This window comes from Rhipicephalus sanguineus, chromosome 11 (assembly GCF_013339695.2).
Source record: "Rhipicephalus sanguineus isolate Rsan-2018 chromosome 11, BIME_Rsan_1.4, whole genome shotgun sequence".
In the NCBI taxonomy this organism is placed as follows: domain Eukaryota; kingdom Metazoa; phylum Arthropoda; class Arachnida; order Ixodida; family Ixodidae; genus Rhipicephalus; species Rhipicephalus sanguineus.
Window position 1 is genome coordinate 128,043,712 of NC_051186.1, and position 22,871 is coordinate 128,066,582.

At 46.6% G+C, this 22,871-nt stretch overlaps 1 protein-coding gene across 1 annotated transcript in view; it reads right to left on the reverse strand.

The window, feature by feature from the left end:
* Positions 1 to 4,126: 4,126 nt before the first annotated feature.
* Positions 4,127 to 22,871, reverse strand: part of LOC119374314 (two pore potassium channel protein sup-9-like) — a 96,148-nt gene continuing 77,403 nt past the window's right edge. Inside the window, exons 2-3 of the mRNA XM_037644390.2 lie at positions 12,500 to 13,175; positions 4,127 to 8,581 (exon numbers count right to left, since the gene is read on the reverse strand). Coding sequence (XP_037500318.1) covers positions 8,479 to 8,581; positions 12,500 to 13,175 — 779 coding nt within the window. The 3' untranslated portion in view covers positions 4,127 to 8,478. The remainder of the gene's footprint in view (positions 8,582 to 12,499; positions 13,176 to 22,871) is intronic.

Here is a 22,871-nt window from a genome sequence, read left to right on the forward strand (position 1 = left end):
TTCCCCAAGTGCAAACAGTCAAGTACCTCGGAATTATTTATGATGGAAAGCTTAACTGGCGTATGCATATTGAACATACGGCGACTAAAGCATCACGTGCGATGGGAATACTCAGAAGGATTAGCAATCATCGATGGGGCATGCGCAGAGACACATTGATAATGATCTACCGTATGTATATACGCCCTATACTGGAGTTTGGATGTGCCTTATTCTCCGGCGCACCAGCGTGGAAGTTAAATCCGCTAGTTTTGCTTGAACGCCAAGCACTTCGCTGGTGCCTTGGGTTACCAAAATTTGTAGCAAATGCAGTTCTATATAAGGAATCCCGAATCCCATCTTTGAACACTCGATTCAAAATATTAACAGTTCAAACATTCTTAAGGCTCTATGAATCGCCGATAAGACGAGACCACTATGTATTTATAAGCCAGCCAGAACTGTTTTTTAATGTTTCGTGGCCTCGGTTCCACACCCCACAGGTGATTCTTACACAGCGGCAATTGGACCCATTAAAGATAAACCTTAAAGATGTAATGGTAATGAATAACAGATTGAGTTCATTGGCGATAACATATGATGATATATTCCCTAACAACGCAAAGTTACTTCCTTGGAATGTACTCAATGGACTCTTTCAAGATCACTTAAATCAGATTAGCACAACTATTGTGATAGCAACTGATGCTTCGCAGTGTGAGGAAAAGGCCGGTGTTGGAATTTTTTCCACACAACTAGACTGGTCCTTTTCTGTAAGACTGCCTGATCATACACCAATATTTTTGGCTGAATTCTTAGCTGTCATTTTGGCCCTGCGTAAACTTCCCGTCTCCATAACTTCAGTGGCTATAGTAACCGATTCATTATCATTGTGTTCTGCTTTAACAACCCCAGCTGAATCACATACTCTAAGATTATTGCGCGCACTTGGTCCACAGCATTTGCGAAACCTGCGGTTAGTTTGGGTTCCGGGGCATAAAGGAATAGTATTGAATGAAGTTGCGGACACTTTGGCAAAGGCTTCCCTTGCAGGCCCAGTCCTTGATCTACTTCCAGTTACGGCGTTCGTCGCTGCGGCCAGATTTAGAGCGCGCGCTTTATCATTGCTTACTCCTAGTCTCGCTTCATCACCAGATTTTCAACACCTTCAGTTCCCTTGGAGCAGAAAATGGTGTAAAACAAGGCAGATAGAAGTAGCAATGACAAGATTGCGCTGTAGGATCCCAACTCTTAATTTATACATGCACAGAGCTGGTCTTGCGATCTCTCCTACATGTTCCTTTTGCAATGAGGCAGAAACAATCGAACATTTCTTGCTGGAATGCCGACGTTTTTCCTCTCTCCGAAAACGAACCATCGAAATTGTAATGCGGCACCTTGATCTGCCAGTTACTTCAACTATACTGTTATCCTTTGGGGCTTCTGTGCTGGGGCACTCGGACGGGAATATATGCAGTGCTATCGAGAAATTCATATGCGAATCAAATCGTCTTATTCGACACATCAACCGCTAATCATTTTTAAATTGTCATAATGACATTAACAATTTGGCCATTTGGGAGGTTATGTAACACGGTCCAATCAAAAACTGGAATTCATTAAAAAAAATAAAAAAGAAAAAAAAAGCTTCATTCTAATTGATACAGTAACGTCTATTAGCTCTTAAAATTTTCAGACTTTATGATCCGCCCGACTCTTGGCCGATCCCCCTGAGTGGGTAGGTGCCATCATCCAAGGAACATCATCATCATCATCATCATCAGAACAGCCGGCCTAGTCAACAGGCGTTGTGTCTATTTCTCTGTGTCGTTGCTTTACAATGGCGCAGTCGTCAAACACGGAGCCTTAAGGCAGAAACCGTCTGTGCTCGTCTGTCTTCGGATTTGCGGAGCCGCCAGTCAAGGAACGCCGTCCACGCTTCCTAGGACATGGAAACCGCAAGCCTGCCGCCGCAGGAAGCACAGTTCGGCGGGGACGGCGTCCAAGCCTCCTCGACACCCGCGTACCTGCCGGCGCTACAAGCACCGTCCGGGGAAGGCGTCCAGGCCTCCTCGGCGACTCGACGGTATTCTACCGGTGATGCCATTCATCGTGTTGACCACGCTTCCCTGATTGAGGACATCGCCATGCTGATTGCTGCGACGAAAACATATTCCGCAGCCGCAGCCAATGGTTCTCCAGGCGGCTCACCCGACGATGCTACGAGGATCATCTGCGCAGCCACGCGCTTGTCCGAACAGCTTCGCAGCTTGGCGCCTTCAAACTGTGGGTTCTCAACCGCCGCCGTGAGTACCGGGGGCCCCGTATTCTCCACGGCCATCGCCCCTGGCTCCTCGGGCTCCTCGCTCAACCTTCCCACGGACGTCATGCGGGCGACATCCTTGCTTGCCCAGGAACTAGACCGTTTCGCCGCCAGAGCCTCCAGATCCTTGCAGTCCACATTACCATCAGCGGTTGCATCGGAACTACCGGAGTTCCGAGGATTCCAGGATAATGCCGTTCTGTGGATCAGAGCAGTAAACGACCTCGCCACCCGCCATGCCTGGCCGGATCATCGGAAATGGCTGGTGGCCATCGACCGCCTTCGCGATGCTGCCAAGGCATGGCACAACTACGAAGGCGTCAAACAACAATCCTGGACTGAATGGTGCGCCAGGTTTACTTATGTATTTCGCCCACTTTTCGATTCCTCCGACCCTATCTCTGCCGACCCAGACTCTACCGCGGATGGGAACTCGGCGACACACCACCACGACGGTGCCACTCGGGCGTCCACGAACCTGCCCTCCTTCAGAGATAAAGCTCACCACCACCGTAGAGCGGCCTGCGTTGGCACTCCTCATTCGACTCAGTTAGATAATGGGCCCCCAGTTGCGCCTTTGCTGCAGGTGCACGTGCAGATGCCAGCTCCTGTCGTGCCTGACACGCCACCAGAACTGGGAGAGCCTATGTCAACCATAAAGACGCTCACGGACTCATCGGAGCCGCTTCCACAGATTCGACAGCAGTCGTTCGCACTCGATCACCTTCCACCCAGCGAGAAGGGTCTCCCGGGCAATCCTAAGGAAGCTGCCGACTCGCTAATTCCACTGCCCGTTGATGTACCATCAACTATTCGTAAGAAGCCTGCGATGGACTCCACAGCCAGGTCACCCGGTGTGCCGCCCGGACACCGCCAGCAGTGCCGGACGATGATGAAGAAGAGGAAAATGAGCGATGAGCATCCTAATACTAACATGGAGGTTGTATCTGCGGAAAAGGACTTCTCCGTTTTCCCAAAGCCACTGCCACTGAAACTTCGTTTTGCTGACGAAGGTCGTGACCGTCCTCCCGGAGTTGACAATGATGCGAATGTGACAGACGTCCTCAAAGAAGCGGAAAAGGGGGGTCGAGAAGCTACGCCACCCACTGTGCCTCCTCGGATGCTCTTCCGGCAACCTTCTTCGAGCATGCCGCGTCCGCCGCTTACTCCGCGACACAGCCTGAGTCGACTGCCCGATGTATGGCTGGCACCTGCCCACAAAAAGCCGCTTCGTGGCCGAGGCCAACTTCTGCGATGCAACCAGACTTGCCCTCCACATACCCTTTCGGCAGAACCCCAAACCGAATCGCAGTGTGGCCGAGACCTGCGGCCACAACGAGGCAGCCAAAGTCGACCGCCGGAGTCTTCGGCAATTCTGCAAGACACGTCGTGGCGTGCAAAAGAGCGACCACCCAGGCACAGCCAGTACTGCCCGCCGGAGACGTTTTCACTTCAGCGTCTAGGGTCTGTGGGCCTGCGACTACCAGCGCTGCACAGCCAATGTCGTCCACCCGAAACCATTTCTGCAGCTCACCATGTAATTTCGCAGCGTGGCCGAGTGTAAAGAAGACAGCGGCGCTCGGGCATGGGCGCGAGATCGGCTGGGTGAAGAAAGAGAACGACGAAGCGAGCAGAATAGAACAGCCGGCCTAGTCAACAGGCGTTGTGTCTATTTCTCTGTGTCGTTGCTTTACAATATATATATATATATATATATATATATATATATATATATATATATATATATATATATATATATATATATATATATATATATATATGCACACTTTCAGCATAAAGGTTTAGAAAATCCAGTTCCCATGTGTTTCTGTTGTGTCTAGTCTGAATTCGTATAGGTCGTGTTCATCCTTGTCATGTTCATCCTACGCACTATGTCGGTGAAACTGGCCCCCGCACAACGTCGCACATTACTGGCGTCGCAGTTCCGACATCTGAATGACTCCTAACATATCGGTGTGTAAGCCTGCACAACTCCAGTGCAGACACGAGCGCGAGAAACTTAAAAATATCCGATGCAGAGCTTCTTCAAGACTGTCAGATTGTGCGACGGGTTATACAGCTGAAGTGAATAGATAACGCGCTCCTCGAAGCGAGCGTCAGCCACGGACCGTGTTTCCCTCTCTCAGATTAGCCAGTAATGACATGAGGGATATCATAGTCCAAGGTGGGTGGCGCCACTCCAGTTTCCTATTTAGGCAATTTCCTTGCTTACAAGAGCTTTAGTCTCACTACGAATGATGAATTGGGAGTGCTCGATTTCCTTTTCACCCAGTGTTGTGTTCCCGTACAGCAGAACATGTGAAAAAAGGTTTTCAACGGATGAAGCGTTTCGTAAGGCGAGGTTCACAACACTGTTCCGTAAAGAAGAGAGAAAAGAGGACACTCATACATCCAGTGACGAACGTCGAACGAGTACATAATCAACACTACAAATCTCCGAGCTAAACAATGATCCTCTATGAAGCTAGCGAAAGAGAGTTCTGGGAATGTGCCCTGGAGGCGATTACTGTTTCGGTTGGTCCTTGAATGAAGACGTCTCATCGTCTACTGGATAAAGGAACTAGGTGTTACAACAAAATCTGATCGGCGGTTTGGTCCGAGGTTCTTCTTTCTGCACAGGACACGTACGTGTCCAGCTATCCGCAAACCAACCTGTCAGCTCAAAAACCGCTGCAGTGACGACACTTATTGACTTCAACTGTCTTTTGTTGTCCCTTGTCAGAGATGGTTTGTGAGGGTTGGACATCCATACGAAACGCACGGGCTCTGAGGGCTCCGATAACGTTGACGACCTGCGGTTTTCTAACGCGTCATCAGTGTCGTGCTCACGTTGGTGAAGTTTCATTAGTGAAACGTTAACTTCATCATTATCAGCCTGTCTGATGTCCACTTCCAATGATCCAATCGAAGGCCTCTTCCAATGATCTCCAATTCACAGACACAGTAACACAAGATCCGCAGCTGCGTTATACTAAAAGTATTTTTCCTTTCATTTAGCTCCTCTACCAAGAAAACGTTACGAAGTCATACATAGACTAATAATAATATCTCAGGTTCTGCAGGCCAAAGCCATGATATGATTATGAGACACGCCGTAGTGGAGGACTATGGAAATTTTGACCACCAGGTGTTCTTTATCATGCACTTACATTGCTCAGTACACGGGCCTCTAGCATTTGGACTATATCGCAATGCAACCGCCACTACCTTCGGGTCAGCAGCCGAGCACCGCATACCACTGTGCCGCCGTGGCGGACGAAGTCATACATATACTGACGAGCCGTTCGGAAACTCCTAATGCTAATATAAAAGGCACGAGAACACATAAAGTTCTCCAATCGTTTAGCCGTCTCGGAATATTTGTGAAGAAACTACTAAAAACTCCAGTAACTCGTCACCGATGAAGTTCTGTATGTGTTAGCGCGAAGATTATATCGTCGTCACTGCAACGTTTCACGAGCTTCAATACATGCCGACTCATTCGTCATCAGAAAGAAATGTAGGATATGATGTTCGTAGAGTTTATCGTTCACTACCTAACTTACCGACTGAATCCATAAGCTCACGAGCTCAACATATTCACGTTCAAGAACAAAAAACGGAGAGAGTGAAAAAATAATCAACCTCAAGAGGTCACGTCATCGATCCTGGCCTTCCTATATAAGTCCCGCCCCTGCACCCACTCGTTCTACAACTACACTTAAGTTAATCTGTTTGAAAGCCCAACAAACGAAGGTTAGTGCGACACTCTTGCGGGCATGAACACGTTATACCTAAGATTAAACCATAATTTTAATAATCTATACACCACTACAGCCGTTGCCGGTGTGAGCGTGAGGCCTATTGAGGGCGTTACTCTAGTTACGTCACGTCATGCTACCGAAGTGACGTCACTATATGGGTTTCCTAGATTTATCTTTGTGGACTGCGCATTGAGCGCTCGAGGTACTGTTTTTCAACCAATCAACGTTGATTAACGAAAACGTCTCGGACAGCCTTAGACAGTCAGAGATAACAGATAGCAGGGATCCTGTGCAAGGTCTATGGCAGCCTCGACTGCATATTCCTAGCAATGAGTCTTGACTCTGAACTATTTCCCCGGCAGCCAGCGCCACCCCCGATCGCATCACGCACGAGTTCTCGGTAACCATAGCCACCGAAATTATCCCGACACTCTCATAGTCTCGAAGGCTATGCAGTGACGCTCTTCAGCATACGTGTATATAGAGGAGTGTTTGCAGGAGTGGACAAAATCGCAAAAGATCGCCGATGAGCGGTACGACATGGCCTCCGAGAATGGCGGTGTATGCTCGTCTGAAGCGGCGGTGCTGCTGCCACTCGACTATATAGTTACTGCATAGCCTATACAGTAATTATAAATTGACCAATGACGAGTCCATTACTGTTTCAGAGTGTGGAAGACCCACTCACGAGGTAATTGCGGTTAGACCAGCATGCACAACCATGAAATGCAGTTCTAACTCCCAGCTACGGGCGTCATCCTCACACCAGCAGTTCGGCTGCGTGATAGACCATTGGCTACGCGTCTTCTGAACAGACAGTATAGGTTATTCACGAACACAGTGTCACTAGCTTGTGACGTTATGTACAGGTCTCGGAGACACGCACACGCACAGGATCCACGCATCTCGAGGACAGTTTTTTTCGGGTGTTCCTCCTCTTCTTTCAACCACAGTAGCTAACGAGTTGGGGGAAGAAAGAAAAAAAAAAGAAAAACGCACGCACCATGTGGGTGTTCGACGAAGCGTATGACGTCACACATCTCTGTGCGTCCATCGAACCATTCGTCAGGGGCGAGACGGCAGCGTTGAACGACGAGAGTTCCTAGAGCACGGGTCGTGTCTCTGCTGCTTCCTTGAGCACGAAGGACGACGCTAGTACAGTATTACCCTGATGATGAGGAGTCGTTCACCACGCGACTATATATTCATATGTAGCACTTTGTAAAATACCGAGCATTGTTCCTTTGTACTGGCGATGGAACGGCTCCCACGCGTCCGAAGCACGCACGCGCAGTCAGCGACAAGACGACTAATGGGATGGGAAGCCCCTATCCAGGTGCGAAGGACTAAAACGATAAACGCACGCGGAGTGAATCAGACACCTTGCCGTCAGATTAGGAAGAGAGATGTGTTGGCCGATTTGTTAGATAAGCTGCTGAAACCTGTTGGAAACGTACTAAAAAGTTGTTAGTTTCATAATGCTACATATCCTTACTACTTGTCGGTACTATACATCGTGGCCTAGGGTCAGACGGCTTTTTTCTTTCGTTAAATACGTTTGGAGCTACATGATTAATGCTGACCAATGACAACTGAAAGATGTTCCACTAAGCGAGTGTCTAGTGTTTCGATAATCAGGGATCATCGAACTAGGATTCGTTGTTCAAACGCGGACTTTTGGAGTAATCCAGCTATTAGAAAACTGAGCTCCCGTAGAAGTCTTTTAAATGAGCTTGTTCCTAAAGATAGTTTAAGGACCGCACAACCTTGTGCTTTTCCTCAACATTGTATAAGCCGGCGTGCTGGTTGTGACTGTGGACGCATTGAATACTTGTTAAAAATTTGTAGGCTGTTAACGGCTGCTGCTCACACGTACGGCGGAGAGAACCAGATGCCTGACCGGGCGATTATTTTTTTTTTTTCACCTCTTTATATAGCACAATAATACACGAATGCGCTCATTGACAGATTGATTCTCACGAAACACGCGTGCCCCCTTCTTTCTTTTTTTTTCTTTTATACGCTTCTATGACACGACGTTGGTGAGCGGGAAAGGTCGCGCGGCAACGATAATACATCTTCCGATAGTACGCCGCACTTCGTTCAAAGCCGCTAGCATCAAAGGGGTTAACGCGAAGTGCGTAGGACGATTCATCAGGCCGGCGTGCCGCGCTGTTCCTGGTTCGATCACGTGATTTACGACGCTGACGGAGTGGCGCGTTCGGAAGAATGGGAGCGATTCGGAAGTAAATAGATAGAGAGATAAAACTTGGAAGAATAAGGATAGAGAGGAAAAGAAAGAACAAGGAGCGCGTGGCGATCGCAGTGGCGAAGTGTAGCGACCAAAGTTCCGAGAGCCGTCTCAAGGTCCACTACCCTTTTCCACGCAGATGGGCCACCGGACATCTATACTCAGACCGAGGCCCGTTTCATCATGAGTGCGTCCATTGGTAGCAACACGTCGTCGTGGACCAGCGATGATTCCACTGGCGACGGGGAATAGCGCAGCGAGTACCTGCACAGGAAAGAAAGATGAAAAGATGACGGTTATTAATCGACACAACCTTTTGACACTGTGCGCTCTCTATCGTATGCGTGTGGTTTGAAGTGGCGGAAGTGCGGGACAACGCGATACACTTAAGATGGCCGCGGATATGAACACGTACCACTTCACCGGCAATGCGAAAGAACAGGCAGAAGTTCGACAGCATGTTGCCCTCTGTAATACAGTAGAAGGTAGCCTACTGTACACATGGTGATGCATGAACGCAAGCAATCGTGGACCATACTTCTTGCAAGACATAACGATCAGTAGAGTGAGATGCACGCATTAAATTTATTTGACGTTCTCACTCGACTGCATCTCGTGACCTTCGGGTCAGCAGCCGAACACCGTAACTATTTATCCACCGTGGCGGACCGCGTACTAAAGGCCGTCGCCTTGAAAGAAAACACGCAGATTACACGAACTTTTACAAATTACGGGAATCGGTGTTATGCGAGGCATTCTGCACGTGCAGCAGGTAACCGACATCTCTTGGGGTTCCGCAGTGTGCCGCCAGATGGCAACACGCCATAGATAGATAGATAGATAGATAGATAGATAGATAGATAGATAGATAGATAGATAGATAGATAGATAGATAGATAGATAGATAGATAGATAGATAGATAGATAGATAGATAGATAGATAGATAGATAGATAGATAGATAGATAGATAGATAGATATGCACGTGTCAAGGTCACCCTCAATGTCCTGTACCTGGCCAGAAGCATACAAATACCGCAGAGGGGTGTAACGATCACATTAAGGTAGCCGCATTAACAAGAAAAAAAAAGAGACAAGAAATTTCAGTCCCATCACGCCGCGCAGGTATTCCGTCACTTTCGGGACAACGCGGAAACTTAAGCGGGCAAGCCCGCCAGGTGGCACGCACAGGCTAAGCAATATACCCAACCTAACATTGTACGAACTATGGCTCTTCGTACCGTAAAGAACGAGCAGTAACTATTTATAACGGCTATACTAATATGATTAAAGGCGTATACAGGCTAACCTGGCGATAAACGAGCCGCAATTACGCTGTTAACCTTCGACACGCACCGATCAACTCCCCGCCTGCGCGCGCGATCAGCACGCTCCATTTATTCGCACGCTCAACCAATGTTGCCGACCGAGTTCCCTGAACAGAGCTGCTGCCTCCAAGTCTAGATGCGCATAACCGTGGCGCTAATCACATACGCGGTAAAATATCCAGCGCTGTTAAAACACGAGACGCAACGTAAGTGGCACTGAGGCACAATCGCTTACGTCTTCGTAAATTTGCCTTGTTACGTCTGGCGTTAGAGACCCGCCCGCTCTTTATTTTCTTTTCTTTTTTTTTTCTCTCACAAGGTGCGTGACTGAGCAACACCATCGTCGGCAGTTCTCAACAGGCGTGTTACGAACTGCACCGTAATAAACTGTACTAAGCAAGGCTCAGCCATGCATACTGGTGCAATGCGCGCCCGCAGAAAAAGTACAGGAATTCATGTAGGATCTCGCTCCAGAACATATACTCGGCTCTAACCGAGGAAGACACCCCTAGCGTTGACACATTGAAGGATAATCTGGCAAGTATCATTACGGAGTGTGCAATAGAAGTTGTCGTAGGTACGGTCGTTAGACTCGACACTGGCAAGCTCTCCCTGGACACCAAAAACCTCATTAAGAAATGCCACAGCATGAAAGCCTCACACCCAGCAAAGTAGAACTGGCAGACCCTTCGAAGTTAATCAGCAGGCCTAAGGTAGCCGACATAAGAAGGTGTGAGAAAGGGAAATTGACAACCACCCGTTTACGGTACGAAGCCGCAAGGAAATCTATAGGGCTGCAGTATTCTGTGCCCATGCGACTACAGAGTTGCCGATTAATTCGCCCTAGCGCTGCCATTTGCTAGCTTCCTGGTTAGCTCAATGGGTAGAGCGACCGCCCTGGAAAGGCATTGATCCCGGGATCGATCCCCGGACCTGCACGAATTTTTCGGCAACTAAGAGGCTTTCTTTCTGAGAAATCCGTATGGATTTCCTTGTGGCTTCGTGCTGTAAACGGGCGATTGTCAATTTACCTGTCTTAACCCTTCCGCCGCCTTGCGGGATTCTGCAGCACCGATGTGCAATAAGAAGGTATAATGTGCAGAGAATGGACCATGATAAAGAACAGACGAGATCTAAAAGCGGTGGAGAGAAAACTGGGCTCAGGTAAAAACCAGACGGATGCACTAAGAGGCAAAGAAGGCAATGTCGCTGCCAATATGGACACGATCGTTAAAGTAGCTGAGGAGTTCTATAAAGATCTGTACAGTGGCCGGGACAACCATAACGATAATGATCGGACATTTCACCAACTTCCGCATATCGTCGACGTCTGAAAGAAATGAAGAAAGAAAGAAGGAAAGGAAGAAAGAAAGAAAGAAACATGATAAAGAAAGAGAGAATTGAAGAAATAAAGGCGCAGCTTAATTGGCAAGGGAAAACACAGGCCCTGGGCCGCCGACCAGCCGCTTATCGTACGGTCGCAGACGCGCTGAAGTCTTCTAAGCGCAAAAGCGGCTCTGCTCCCTGGTATATCAACGCAAACACGCACGCTGGTCCGGCCACGTGGAGTTGTCGTTTCATTTTATCTTTTTTCCAGCCAAGCCGCGTATTTATAGTTGGCTATAACTGGGAGACCGGCGTAAAGGCAGCTAACGAAGCCCGACGCATATAGCTTAAGAACAGAACTCTCAATGCTGCATTACAAGGTTTAACTGGCCGAAGGACGCTTCCTGGTTTCTCACTAGTTCTAATGCCCGTGGTAATGCTGAATGTAGATTACTTTTTTTGTTTTTCTTTTTAAATGCGTTTAAGGAGAGGCTGGTACCTAGGTGTAGTTCCGGCTAGTCTTCTTTTCTTACAAAGTAGTTTTCATCGTGAAGACGTCAATAAGTACTAAATAGGAACTCACACATGAATGGAAATTCACAAACGTAATCCCAGTACTACAAAATTTACAAATATGTGGACATTCACACACCTAATCACAGTACTACAATATAACTTTCCACGCAACAGGTAACGTTCACACGTCAAAACTGTTCACACACGCGACAGGTCCACGCTTTACGGAATAGTTCATCAAGGTGATAGCACAAGAATCACTGGGCACCTGCTCGCACTTTAAGCCCAACTGTCATGATCGCAGAAACAAATGCTAGCGTCTGCAGTTTCATTACGCCTTAGATTCGTCCAGTTCTACACTATCTGCCTTTGAACGCCCTCTTGCAGATTTAAAGCCGCACGCTAATAAGGAACAGTTCGCTGCAGAAAATTCCGTGCGTATGCAGTGCGCAACTGGCTGAAACATTGAAAGCTAGCGTCGCTACACCTGAATTACGCTTGATATTCAAAAGGATTGTTCGTCAAGCCAAGGTTTCCTTGCCGAATTCCTCAAATATTCTTAGATTTAGCCATTCTTTACGGTTGTCCCGGGGTACGTGGCCATTTTTATGCGCCAGTGTGAACCAAGACAGCTGCCACCACCATACTTCCCTTTTAAGTACATAGATATGGTAGATAGATAGATAGATAGATAGATAGATAGATAGATAGATAGATAGATAGATAGATAGATAGATAGATAGATAGATAGATAGATAGATAGATAGATAGATAGACAGACAGACAGACAGACAGACAGACAGACAGACAGACAGACAGACAGACAGACAGACAGACAGACAGACAGACAGATAGATAGATAGATAGATAGATAGATAGATAGATAGATAGATAGATAGATAGATAGATAGATAGATAGATAGATAGATAGATAGATAGATAGATAGATAGATAGATAGATAGATAGATAGATAGATAGATAGATAGATAGATAGATAGATAGGAAATGTCACCTAGGCTGCTGCGACTGGGGCGGCCTGGACGACCCGTGCGCGTAACACGTGCACGAGCACACCGACGTCACGTCGTCCGTGTCCGAGTGGTCCCCTCCCCCGTGGCCGGACACAACGCTGCCGTCGGCCGTGATGACGTCGCCCTCCAGCCGCACGGCCTCCTGGGCCGCGCACTGGGCCTCCGCCTCGTCTCGCCGCTCGTCCTCGGTGTTCATGGTGAGGAAGCGCAGCACGAGCAAGTTCATGGCGGCAGAGACCACCGAGAGGCCGAACAGGATGAACACCAGGCTGAAAGCCACGTACTCGGGCTTCTGCTTGAGCGCGCCCTCTTTCTGGAGCGCCACGTAGTCGCCGAACCCGATGGTGGTGAGTGTGATGAAGCAGTAGTAGAAGGAGTCGAAGTAGTCCCACCCTTCGTACGCCGAGAAGGCGGCCGCGCCCGTGGTCATCACCACGGTGCTCAGCACAGAAACCAGGCACACGAGGTTGGTCTCCGAGACGTCCGTGTTGCGCATGCGCAGGCAGCGCTTGCCGTGCTTGAGCAGGTAGCCGACGAACGTGTTGAGCCGCTCACCGATGCTCTGGAACATGACGAGGCCCAGAGGGATGCCGACCAGTGCGTAGAACATGCAGAACGTCTTGCCGCCCCACGTGGCTGGGGTCGAGTGGCCGTACCCTGCGGCAGTGCGGGGAATAATAATTGTAATTGTTGGCTTTTTACGTCCCCAAACTACGGTATGATTATGAGGGACGTTGTAGTGGAGAGCTCAGGAAGTTTCCACCACCTAGGGCTCTTTAACGTTCACCTAAATCTAGGTACACGGCCTCTAGCATTTTCGCCTCGGCAATGCGGGAAAGAATGGTCGGATTGGGATCATTCAATCGATTATTTTTATTGATATGATGTGAGGAAAAGTTGGCGCACAAATAAGCCACCGGCTACTCCTTCGCTCTCTAGGAATCGAGTTCAGGCAACGCTGTGTTTGTCCTTCTCGTACGTCATGAAGAACCCTTACGAGGCTTCGTGAGGCGGCGCAGCGGAAAGCGTGTGCGCTGCTAGAGCGTCCGGAAGGAAGCTTCTTCTATCGACGAACGCCGTTAACACATCGTCTCGAGACGACTCAGATTGCAGCGAATACATTATTCATGCCCGCGCCACGGTTCCACTGGAAAATAGGATAGCGCGCGTGTACTATAGTACTTCGATAAAGCGTAAAAATAAAACTAACACCCAGGAGAATATCGTATACACTTCCCATCTAGTTACGGCTCTTTTCCAATTTGTGTGTGCTTGCAAGGCACAGTCTATCGCTTCCAAACACACAGACAGGTTCTGTCTCAGTCACTCTTCCCTATTCACCCTCTCACCCAATCGCATTCGCTAGCTTTCAAACACAAACGTCTCCGTCTCACAATCTCTCTCAGTCACTTTCTCACGCGCACTCTCGCTCCCAAGCCCTATCACACAAGCGCGCTCTGTCTCACTCTGTCTCACAAACACTTTCTCGCACAAACTCTTTCTCACTCACCCTCATACACGCTACCTTACTCTCTTTCACACACACACACACACACACACACACACACACACACACACGCACACACACACACACACACACACACACACACACACACACACACACACACACACACACACACACACACACACACACACACACACACACACACACACACACACACACACACACACACACACACACACACCCTCATTCTGGCTCTCCATCTCACTCTCCTTCACAATCTCTCAGTATCGAGCACACAGCCTCTCTGCTTTCGTTTTCCTCCATAGAGAAAAACAATCTACATCTCCTTTTCCTTGGATGGGGATGAAGACTTCGCTGTAGTGGAAATAACGTTTCCTATGACCTCGCCTAGAGAAGTCATTCGCACGTATGCTACACGGAGCGCGCTCGCACCGTGATAGCCTCGTAAAGGTACCGGCAGTGGGGCCGCCGACACGCGCACGCTGAAAGAAGTGCCCGGCACCATTCGTGCACGAATCTTTGTGCAAATTAAGTGGGGCGCAGCGAACGCATCGTTGGGATCCGAGGATACCCTATTTGTTTTGAACCGAATCGGTCGAGCATTATCGGATATTGAAGCCGTAAGTGTGTGTTTGTGTGTGTGTATGTGTGCTGTGTTGTATGTTAACGTTCAATCGGAAGTTCACCCGTTTTCTTTGAAAGGACGTTCTTGAATACTTGTTTCGTGCAAGCTTCAGAATATAGGATATAGGTCATTATGTAGTTAATGAAGTAGGCTTAAGAGGAAGCTATGGAGCGCGCAACGAGCGATGCGGAACAGAAAATGTAAGCGTTAAGGCATAATAAGACGCCATCATGGATCGCTAAGCTTAGTATGACTACTATAGCTTTTTTAGAAACAACCGTAACGTAGAAATTCCATTACCGCTCTCAAAGGCGCGCACGCCTCGCTTTTATAATTCAAAGAAAGACGACCACGAGGACGACTGAAGAAATTGAATAAAACGTCACCGCACGCGTATGTTTCATTTTCTTGATATATTGTCGCGGGTGGCAACCCAAGCGTAAAAATTAGGAGCCCTTCCGCTTTCGGGAAAATGGAGCTAAGCGATGCTTTGTGTATGCGCGACTGACCTTCCTTCCTTCTTTCTTTCGTTCTTTCTGTCGCATTGCACAATGCTCTTTCATAACCTTTTCCTTCCTCCATTCCGGGAATTCGATCTTAGCCCGCGTGCTTAGCAGTGCAACACTTCTGTTGCTACAGGCAACAATGACGGTTATGCGTGAAACAATGAAATTCAACAATGAAGTGCAACAATGACATGTGCAACATGAAATTACAAGTGACCTCGACAAAAGATCTTATTTCCATAACAGAAACAACTGATCGCCGACAAGTCCACGGGTACATTTGTGTTCCGTGCGCTCGCCAGCCCCAGGTTTTTCGCGAATTATGCCGCCGTCACCGAAATCTGTAGATCATAGCGGTTTCGCTTAAAACCAACAGCAGCAGCAACAACCGTAAGATTATTTATTCATGCAAGTGCTCTACACCTGCGCCCACCTGTCGCCCTGGACCGCGTTTTCCTTACTATGACACCCATTTTGTTGTTTAATAACACCACGTTTCTCATGCATATTACACCAACCTGCCCAATGAAATATCGCCCCTTTAGTAGACAATGTCACCCATCCGCACCGATCATATTGATTTTGCTTCAAAAGCGCATAGCCTCCAGACACACATGCGGGTGGCAGGGGCGTAGGCAGAATTTTTTACAGCGAAAGCTGTTATGAGATCACCACAACAGCCATTTTCGAGCGCAGCTCTTAGGCGCCCGCTCCTGCGTTCAACGGCGTCGCCGTTCGCATCGGTGATGTAACCGATAGAGCGAACGAAAACGAAAGAGAAGCAACGCTGAGTCTGCCGATATCGCGAGTCACTGGCCTCTAACCTCGCTTTCTTTCTCCGTTACGCGCGCTGGCCCTTCGGTCGGAGCTCGTGAGCATGCAGGGCTGGCACGTGCACTGCCGCTGGCTTGTAGCATAGCGCGGAAACAAACGAGGACAAAGAGAAGAAGGAGCTTGTCAGGTCGCTGACGGGTCAAGCTGACAGCCAGCTTGGCAGTTGGGGATCTCCACAAAAGCGGTCTTCTTCTGACGTGTTCTTCTGCGTACCTGGTGGTTTGGAGCGATCTGTTGTCGGGGTGTCGGTCGCGTGTCGGGCGGCAGTGTATTTGTGAGTTTTCGTTCTTTTTTTCCCCCTTTTTTATTGATCTGATCGTACTGTGAGTACCTAATGTCTCTCTCCTCCCCTGGCCAGAGGTCTTTCCTCTGGACGGCCTCTCTTCCCAATAATGACATGCCTATAGAGGCTTTTTTGCGCAGTGGTATTCACAGCGTGCCAGTAGCACTAGTGCCGACCAACGGGGGATTAATCCGTGTCAAAAACCCAAAGGTAATTCAGGAGGAGTTGCGGAAAGCGACCCCACACTACCAAAACATCACCGATGTCCGACAGTTTGGCAGGGGCGTAGTTCTGTGTTGCTCTCCGGACCAGGCCTGTGTTTCTGACCTCTTAAAGTGCTCAACGTTTGCATCCCATCCGGTGAGCCCATTTATTCCTGCTCATCTCGCTTGCATTAAAGGCTTAGTCCGCGGTGTTGACTCGAGCCTGTGCGCTTCAGAGGTTTTGGAAATGTTTTCAGCGGCGGGGGCAACATCAGTGTACTCGCGTCTCTGATAATCAGAGAGTCCCCACAGAGTCGGTCATTGTGACATTTGCAGGCTTAAATAGGCCCACAGAGATTAACGCATGGCCCTTAATTTATAGAGTTGAAGCACTTACTCCACGTCCACTGCAATGCGTTCAGTGTTGGCGTTATGGTCATACCATTAAGGGCTGCCGATCATCTCCTAGGTGCCGCATATGCGGAGAAGACCATGACACTAGAACATGTAATTCCCAAGGCGAAAGATGCTATCTTTGTCAAGGTTCGCACCCTGCTGATCATGCAAACTGCCTGGCGAGAGCTCAAGAGCTTCAAATTTTAGAAATCATAGACAGGCAGCGATGCTCACGCCGTGAAGCTCAGGCTATCGCATTAGAGAGATCCTGTGGATATGCTGAAGCTGCTGCTCGGCATTCTAAAGCCATGGATGCATCTATAGGGAAAGTCGTGGCAGCTGCTGTCGAAAAGGCTATGTCGAAAGCACTGAACTCAATTTTTTTTTCAAATCTTTCAGAGACAATCGGACAAGTTTTGTCGGCTCAGATGTCACAAATTTTGCAGGTTGCAGGGCGAGCATCTGCTGATACAGGTATTCATGAGGGCATAAATGAAAAAACCACGACAGAAGCTGCGTCTGGCAGTTTTGCCTACACTGATTCTCCCACATTTAGTTTAGAACAGGAGGATGGTAATAACTCCGAGACCACTTCACAAAGTAGTGAAAGTATGGATTTGGACACTAGAGCCGCTAAACGTCGGGCTACCCCCCACTCACCGAAATCTGTTCTTCTACATAGATTGAAGACAAAAAAATGCCAGGATAATAGTCCACTAACGAAGGACGATTTCTTGAAAGACAACATTCTTCAGAAAGCAGTTGAGACCGCAGGGCTACCTTCAACATAGGGTCATTAAAAGTACTTCAGTGGAATTGCCGCTCACTTGTTGCTGCAGCAACTGACCTGTTAAAACTTTGTGCAGAACTTACTCCTGATTTAATTCTATTGCAAGAAACCTGGTTATCTACAGAAAAAAGTTTTAATCTAAATAATTATCACTGTTTTTGGTTGGATCGCCCTTCCGGTAGAGGGGGCCTAGCGTTTTTCATCTCTACGAAATTTGGCCATAGAGCGAAAATTTCATATCGGTCAACGTCGGCAGAAAGTGAAATTTTGGCATTGGACGTAGCTATTCCTGGATATACGCCATTTTCCATAGTGAATGTTTATTTCCCTACAGGTGTTCTGAACACTACTTTACTTGATTCCGCAGTAGCCGCATGTAGAAAGAATATAATCATAGCAGGAGATTTCAATTCACACCACATTTCGTGGGGTTACCGATCCGATGCGTGTGGTAAACGGTTGTTAGAATGGACCAGCTTGAATGACGTTCATTGCGCGAATTACAGAACTCCAACTTTTGTATCTGGCTATCACGTTCAGTGATAGACCTGACCTTTTCAAGCTCGAGTTGCATTATTTCGTCCTGGTCTGCCATCACATCGGCCACAAACAGTGATCACCTACCAATATTATTTGAAATAGTGTGCCCACTTACTTCGTTAACCAAACATGTTCGAAATTATGTTAATTACAGCAAATTTAAAGATTCACTACGATCAGGCTTAAATAAACAGACAGGATTAAGCGATCAGGTAAAGGCAATTCATTTATGTCAGCTATTAGGTGACAGTAGGAAAAAAAGCCGCATTCAGTATGCAATCAACTAAAAATAGAAAGCATTCACCATGGTGGAACACAGACTGTGATCGCGACTATAGGCGACGAAAAGCAGCTTGGAAGAAGTTACTCTACAACCAGTGCCTACGTAATTGGAAAGACTATAAATATACCGCTGCCACGTTTAGACAAACGGTTGACAAAGCAAAAGGACAAAGCAATAGTTACCTAAAAAAGTTTAATCTCTTGAACAACTGCCAATTCGGTTTCCGTTCTGGTAGTTCAACCGACTTGGCGGTAATCACATTAACTGACTACATTAAGAGTTCCATAGATAAAGGACTTATTGTTGGTACCGTATTCTTAGATTTTTCCAAGGCTTTTGATACAATTAATCACGGTATGTTACTAAAAAATTAGAAGCCTATGGAATAACAGGGCCAGCGTTAATCCTTCTGAAAAACTATTTGTGTGACAGAAAGCTAACAGTTTATTTATCTGACAAGTTTTCACACACTAAAACAATTAATCAGGGGGTGCCACAGGGCTCCATCTTCGGACCATTATTATTCATTCTCTACGTAATGATCTTCCGCTGCACGCTTCACCCTCACAGTGCATGTTATACGCTGATGACACTACTGTCTCAGACTCAGATGTATGTTTAACAACGTTAGCTAATAAATTAAACAGTGCATTGGCTAACATTGCCACCTGGTGCCAGAATATTCACTTGATTTTAAATCCAAACAAAACTAAATTCATGGTTTTCCGTTCTCCTCAAAGACGACTAGAATTTTCACCTCGGGTAACCCTCGAATCCCACTTCATTTCGACTAGCGACTGTGTTTCATTTCTCGGTGTCTATCTCGATGAACAACTAAAATTTCACAATCACATTTCACAAGTTAAGAAAAAAACTTCTTTCGGCATAAGAGCATTAATAAAAGCTAGACATTGTCTGTCTACTCCTGCTCTCTTTTCACTTTATCACGCATTCATTCATAGTCATATCAATTACGGTATCGCTGCCTATGGCAACACATATCAGTGTCATTTCTCATCCATTCAACATATACAAAATCAAGCTCTGCGCATTATTTCTAACTTTAGTCGCGATAACATTACTATCGTACGCATGGAGAATAAAGTGCTCACCACTAATGATTTATTTGCATTTAACTTAATTACCTTGCTTTTCAGGTTAATTAATAAAGATCTCACCCACGAGTTTATTTCCTTAGATTCCTTGAAGAATAATAACCCTACTCGTTTTGCTCAAAAAAAATAACTTCTTGCTGCCTAAAGTTTATACTAATTATGGTAAAATGACAGCATCGTTCTGTGCTATCAAAGCATGGAATTCTCTTCCTCACCCCATCAAAACATCACCATCTCTTACTGCATTGAAAAAAACACTCAAAGCTCATTTCCTGAACCAATAATTATACTAAATATTCATAGCGTGTACTGTTTTTCTTTTTTCTTTTTTTTGCTTTTTTTTGCTTTTCTCCCTTTCCTCTATATTCATAAGTGAACATTACGTGAAATCCATTGTTACAGTTCATTCTGTATTCATTTATATGTTTTCATCTGTGCGCTTAAAAATGATGATGTCTCCGATTATCGTAGCATTTTTTCTGTATAACTATTGTACTCTTGTTTTCAGGTTGACTTGATATTTCATTTGTTCATTTTTCGTGCTTATTTTGTAATTTTTATCTAATGATCATGCACAGAGGGTCCCGGTACGGTTTTCTGACCTTGGGACCCTCTTCTGTATATCGTTAACGCTGTAACCATAATATGCAAAATAAAGATTTGATTTGAATTTGATTTGAATTTGAACTCCAAACATTACAGCTATATGTCAGAGACCAAAAATAAGAAAGCACTCTTTAGGTTTCTGCGATGCAGAAAGATTGTTCCGCACCAGTAAATATAGAATCGGTTTGTTTATCACCCACAGAATCGATGCAGTCATTGGAAGCAATTGGGAATGGATTGGAAGATCGCTTTGCATCGTTATTGCCCTATCCTTTGCCAGTTACAGGAAAAGCTAATGAATACAAGGCAACCACATTATAAGAGATATCAGAAATAGTAAAGTCACTGCCAGCTTCATCTCCAGGTCCTTACAATATAACTACAGGCATGATAAAAATTTTGTTTGATTTGTCTCCCAGCGATATTCTTAACTTTATAAATTTTTCTATAGAAAACGCATGGATTCATCCCGAGTCGAAAGTCGCCAAAGTAATTCCACTACTTAAAAAACAGGACGCTGGCTATGCAATCGACAATATTAGACCTATTTAGCTCACTTCAAACCTTGTAAAACTAATAGAGCGGATTTTATATAGACATATTGAAGAATGGGTGGAAGAAAATCATATATTGAGTGATTCCCAAATTGGATTCAGACCTGGGTACTCTATATGGTGTGCACATGTTGATCTAGAAAGCAGAATTAAGCTTGCTCGGCACAAAAAGCAGTACGCCGCACTAGTAACCTTAGATATTGCTAAGGCGTATGACCGTGTAGAGCACGCCATCTTGATTAATAAACTCCGAAATTTTAACGTTCCTGAGTATATAATTGCATGGTTACAAAATTTTTTAAGCGGACGCACATTTTATTGCTCGCAGAACGGCTTATCTTCTAAACACTACAAACAAAAAAGGGGAGTTCCTCAAGGATCGGTTCTCTCGCCAATTTTATTTAATATATTACTAAGCTCTATTCCTTCTCACAATGACGTGCAAGTGTATGTATACGCGGACGACATTGCATTCTTTTCAGCTTCTAATGATATACACTTGCTATATAATATTCTACAATCATATATGAATGAGATTGAAGTATGGCTTAGTGACCTGCACATGTCCCTTAATGTTAAAAAGAGTGCTCTTCTCGCGTTCCCGTTGACCTCTCCTGTGCGAATCGCACTGATGTATGGGCAGGATTTTATTCCAGTGGTAGATTCATTAAAATATTTAGGCATAATATACACTACAAATCTTAATTGGAGCCCACATATTGAGTATATTGCATCCAAAGGATTACGTGCACTTGGTTTGTTAAGGCGAATCAGCGGCGTTCGTTTTGGAATGCGTAGAAAAACATTGTTAATGATATATAGCATGTACGTCCGACCAATATTAGAGTTTGGATGTGTGTCATTATGTGGGGGACCCGCTTATAAATTACGCCCTCTCCTAACTATAGAACGTGAGGCATTACGCATATGTTTAGGTCTTCCTAAGTTTGTCGCTAATAATATTCTTTACCATGAAACATACCTGCCGTCTCTGCAAACTAGGTTTCGTATTCTAACAGTCCAGACATTTCTAAACATCTATGCCTCCCCACAGAGACGCTCGCAACATATTCGCAATGCCCATAGACTGTCGCGCCACCGAGCGGAATTCAGGAGCGTCCTCTCGAGGAGGGTTAGTAGACGACAAAATGGCGGCACTATGCAGTCGCTCCCTTGTTCGGCTGTGCTAGCCTCAGTGTTAACGCGTTGGCAAGAAAGGAACACTACGACTTTGCATGTTCCCTGCATCAGTGAACAAACCGGGCCCTCCGTGACACGAGAAATCTGATTCGTTCTTGCGAGACGCGAAGTTTTCGTGAAAATACGTGGCAACTCGCGCTTTCAAGGCTAGCCTTTAGCCCACAGTGTACACATACTATCAGCTTCGCGAGAATTTCTGTAGCCACGTAGGTAAGTTAAATGTTATCGTCTGACATATTCAGTTGAAGCTCACCCTGTTTTACTTGCATATATAATTGGTCAGTGTTTCTTGTGGTGCATGAGTCCCATAACACTGCACGTGGGAGGGAAGTCGCGCGGGCTCGCGATGTGCTCATGTATAACTGAGCGATCTCAAGTTGGCGATACGTTAAAATAGGGCCTCTATCCTTTGTCAGCAAAGCGCTGTTACGAATCGTGCGAGCGACGTTTCACTCATTCGAGGACGCCTCTGCTCGACGCCTTTCGTAGAGCGAACGCTTTCCATCCACGCCGTCCTTCGCCAGTGTGTTGGGTTTCATGGTTTCATTGGTTTCATAGCCACCGCTAGGATGGCTACCACCGCTGCGCCGCTTCTTTTTGTACGTTTGTTGATAGGTGGCAGCACACTGCAAGCGATTTGCTTGTTGACCGGTCTGAGAGCAAAACGTTCTCCGCGCCCAGACGTCTGTCTAATTGTAAACGTGGTGACGCGGAGTGGTCGAAGTCGTTCGGCGGAGGAAATTCTTCAGATTGCTTTCAGCAGTGATGTTGAAAGAAACCATCTTGACGACGAGGATTTTTCACTGGACGTAGAAGACTGTGAAAGCACCGAGAGTGACAGCGACGATGAACCACCAGCTGCTAACTCCCGAGGAGCGAGTTGCACTTCACGACCCCTCGTGCGTGAATATTTTTTCACGCTCGTAAGTCAC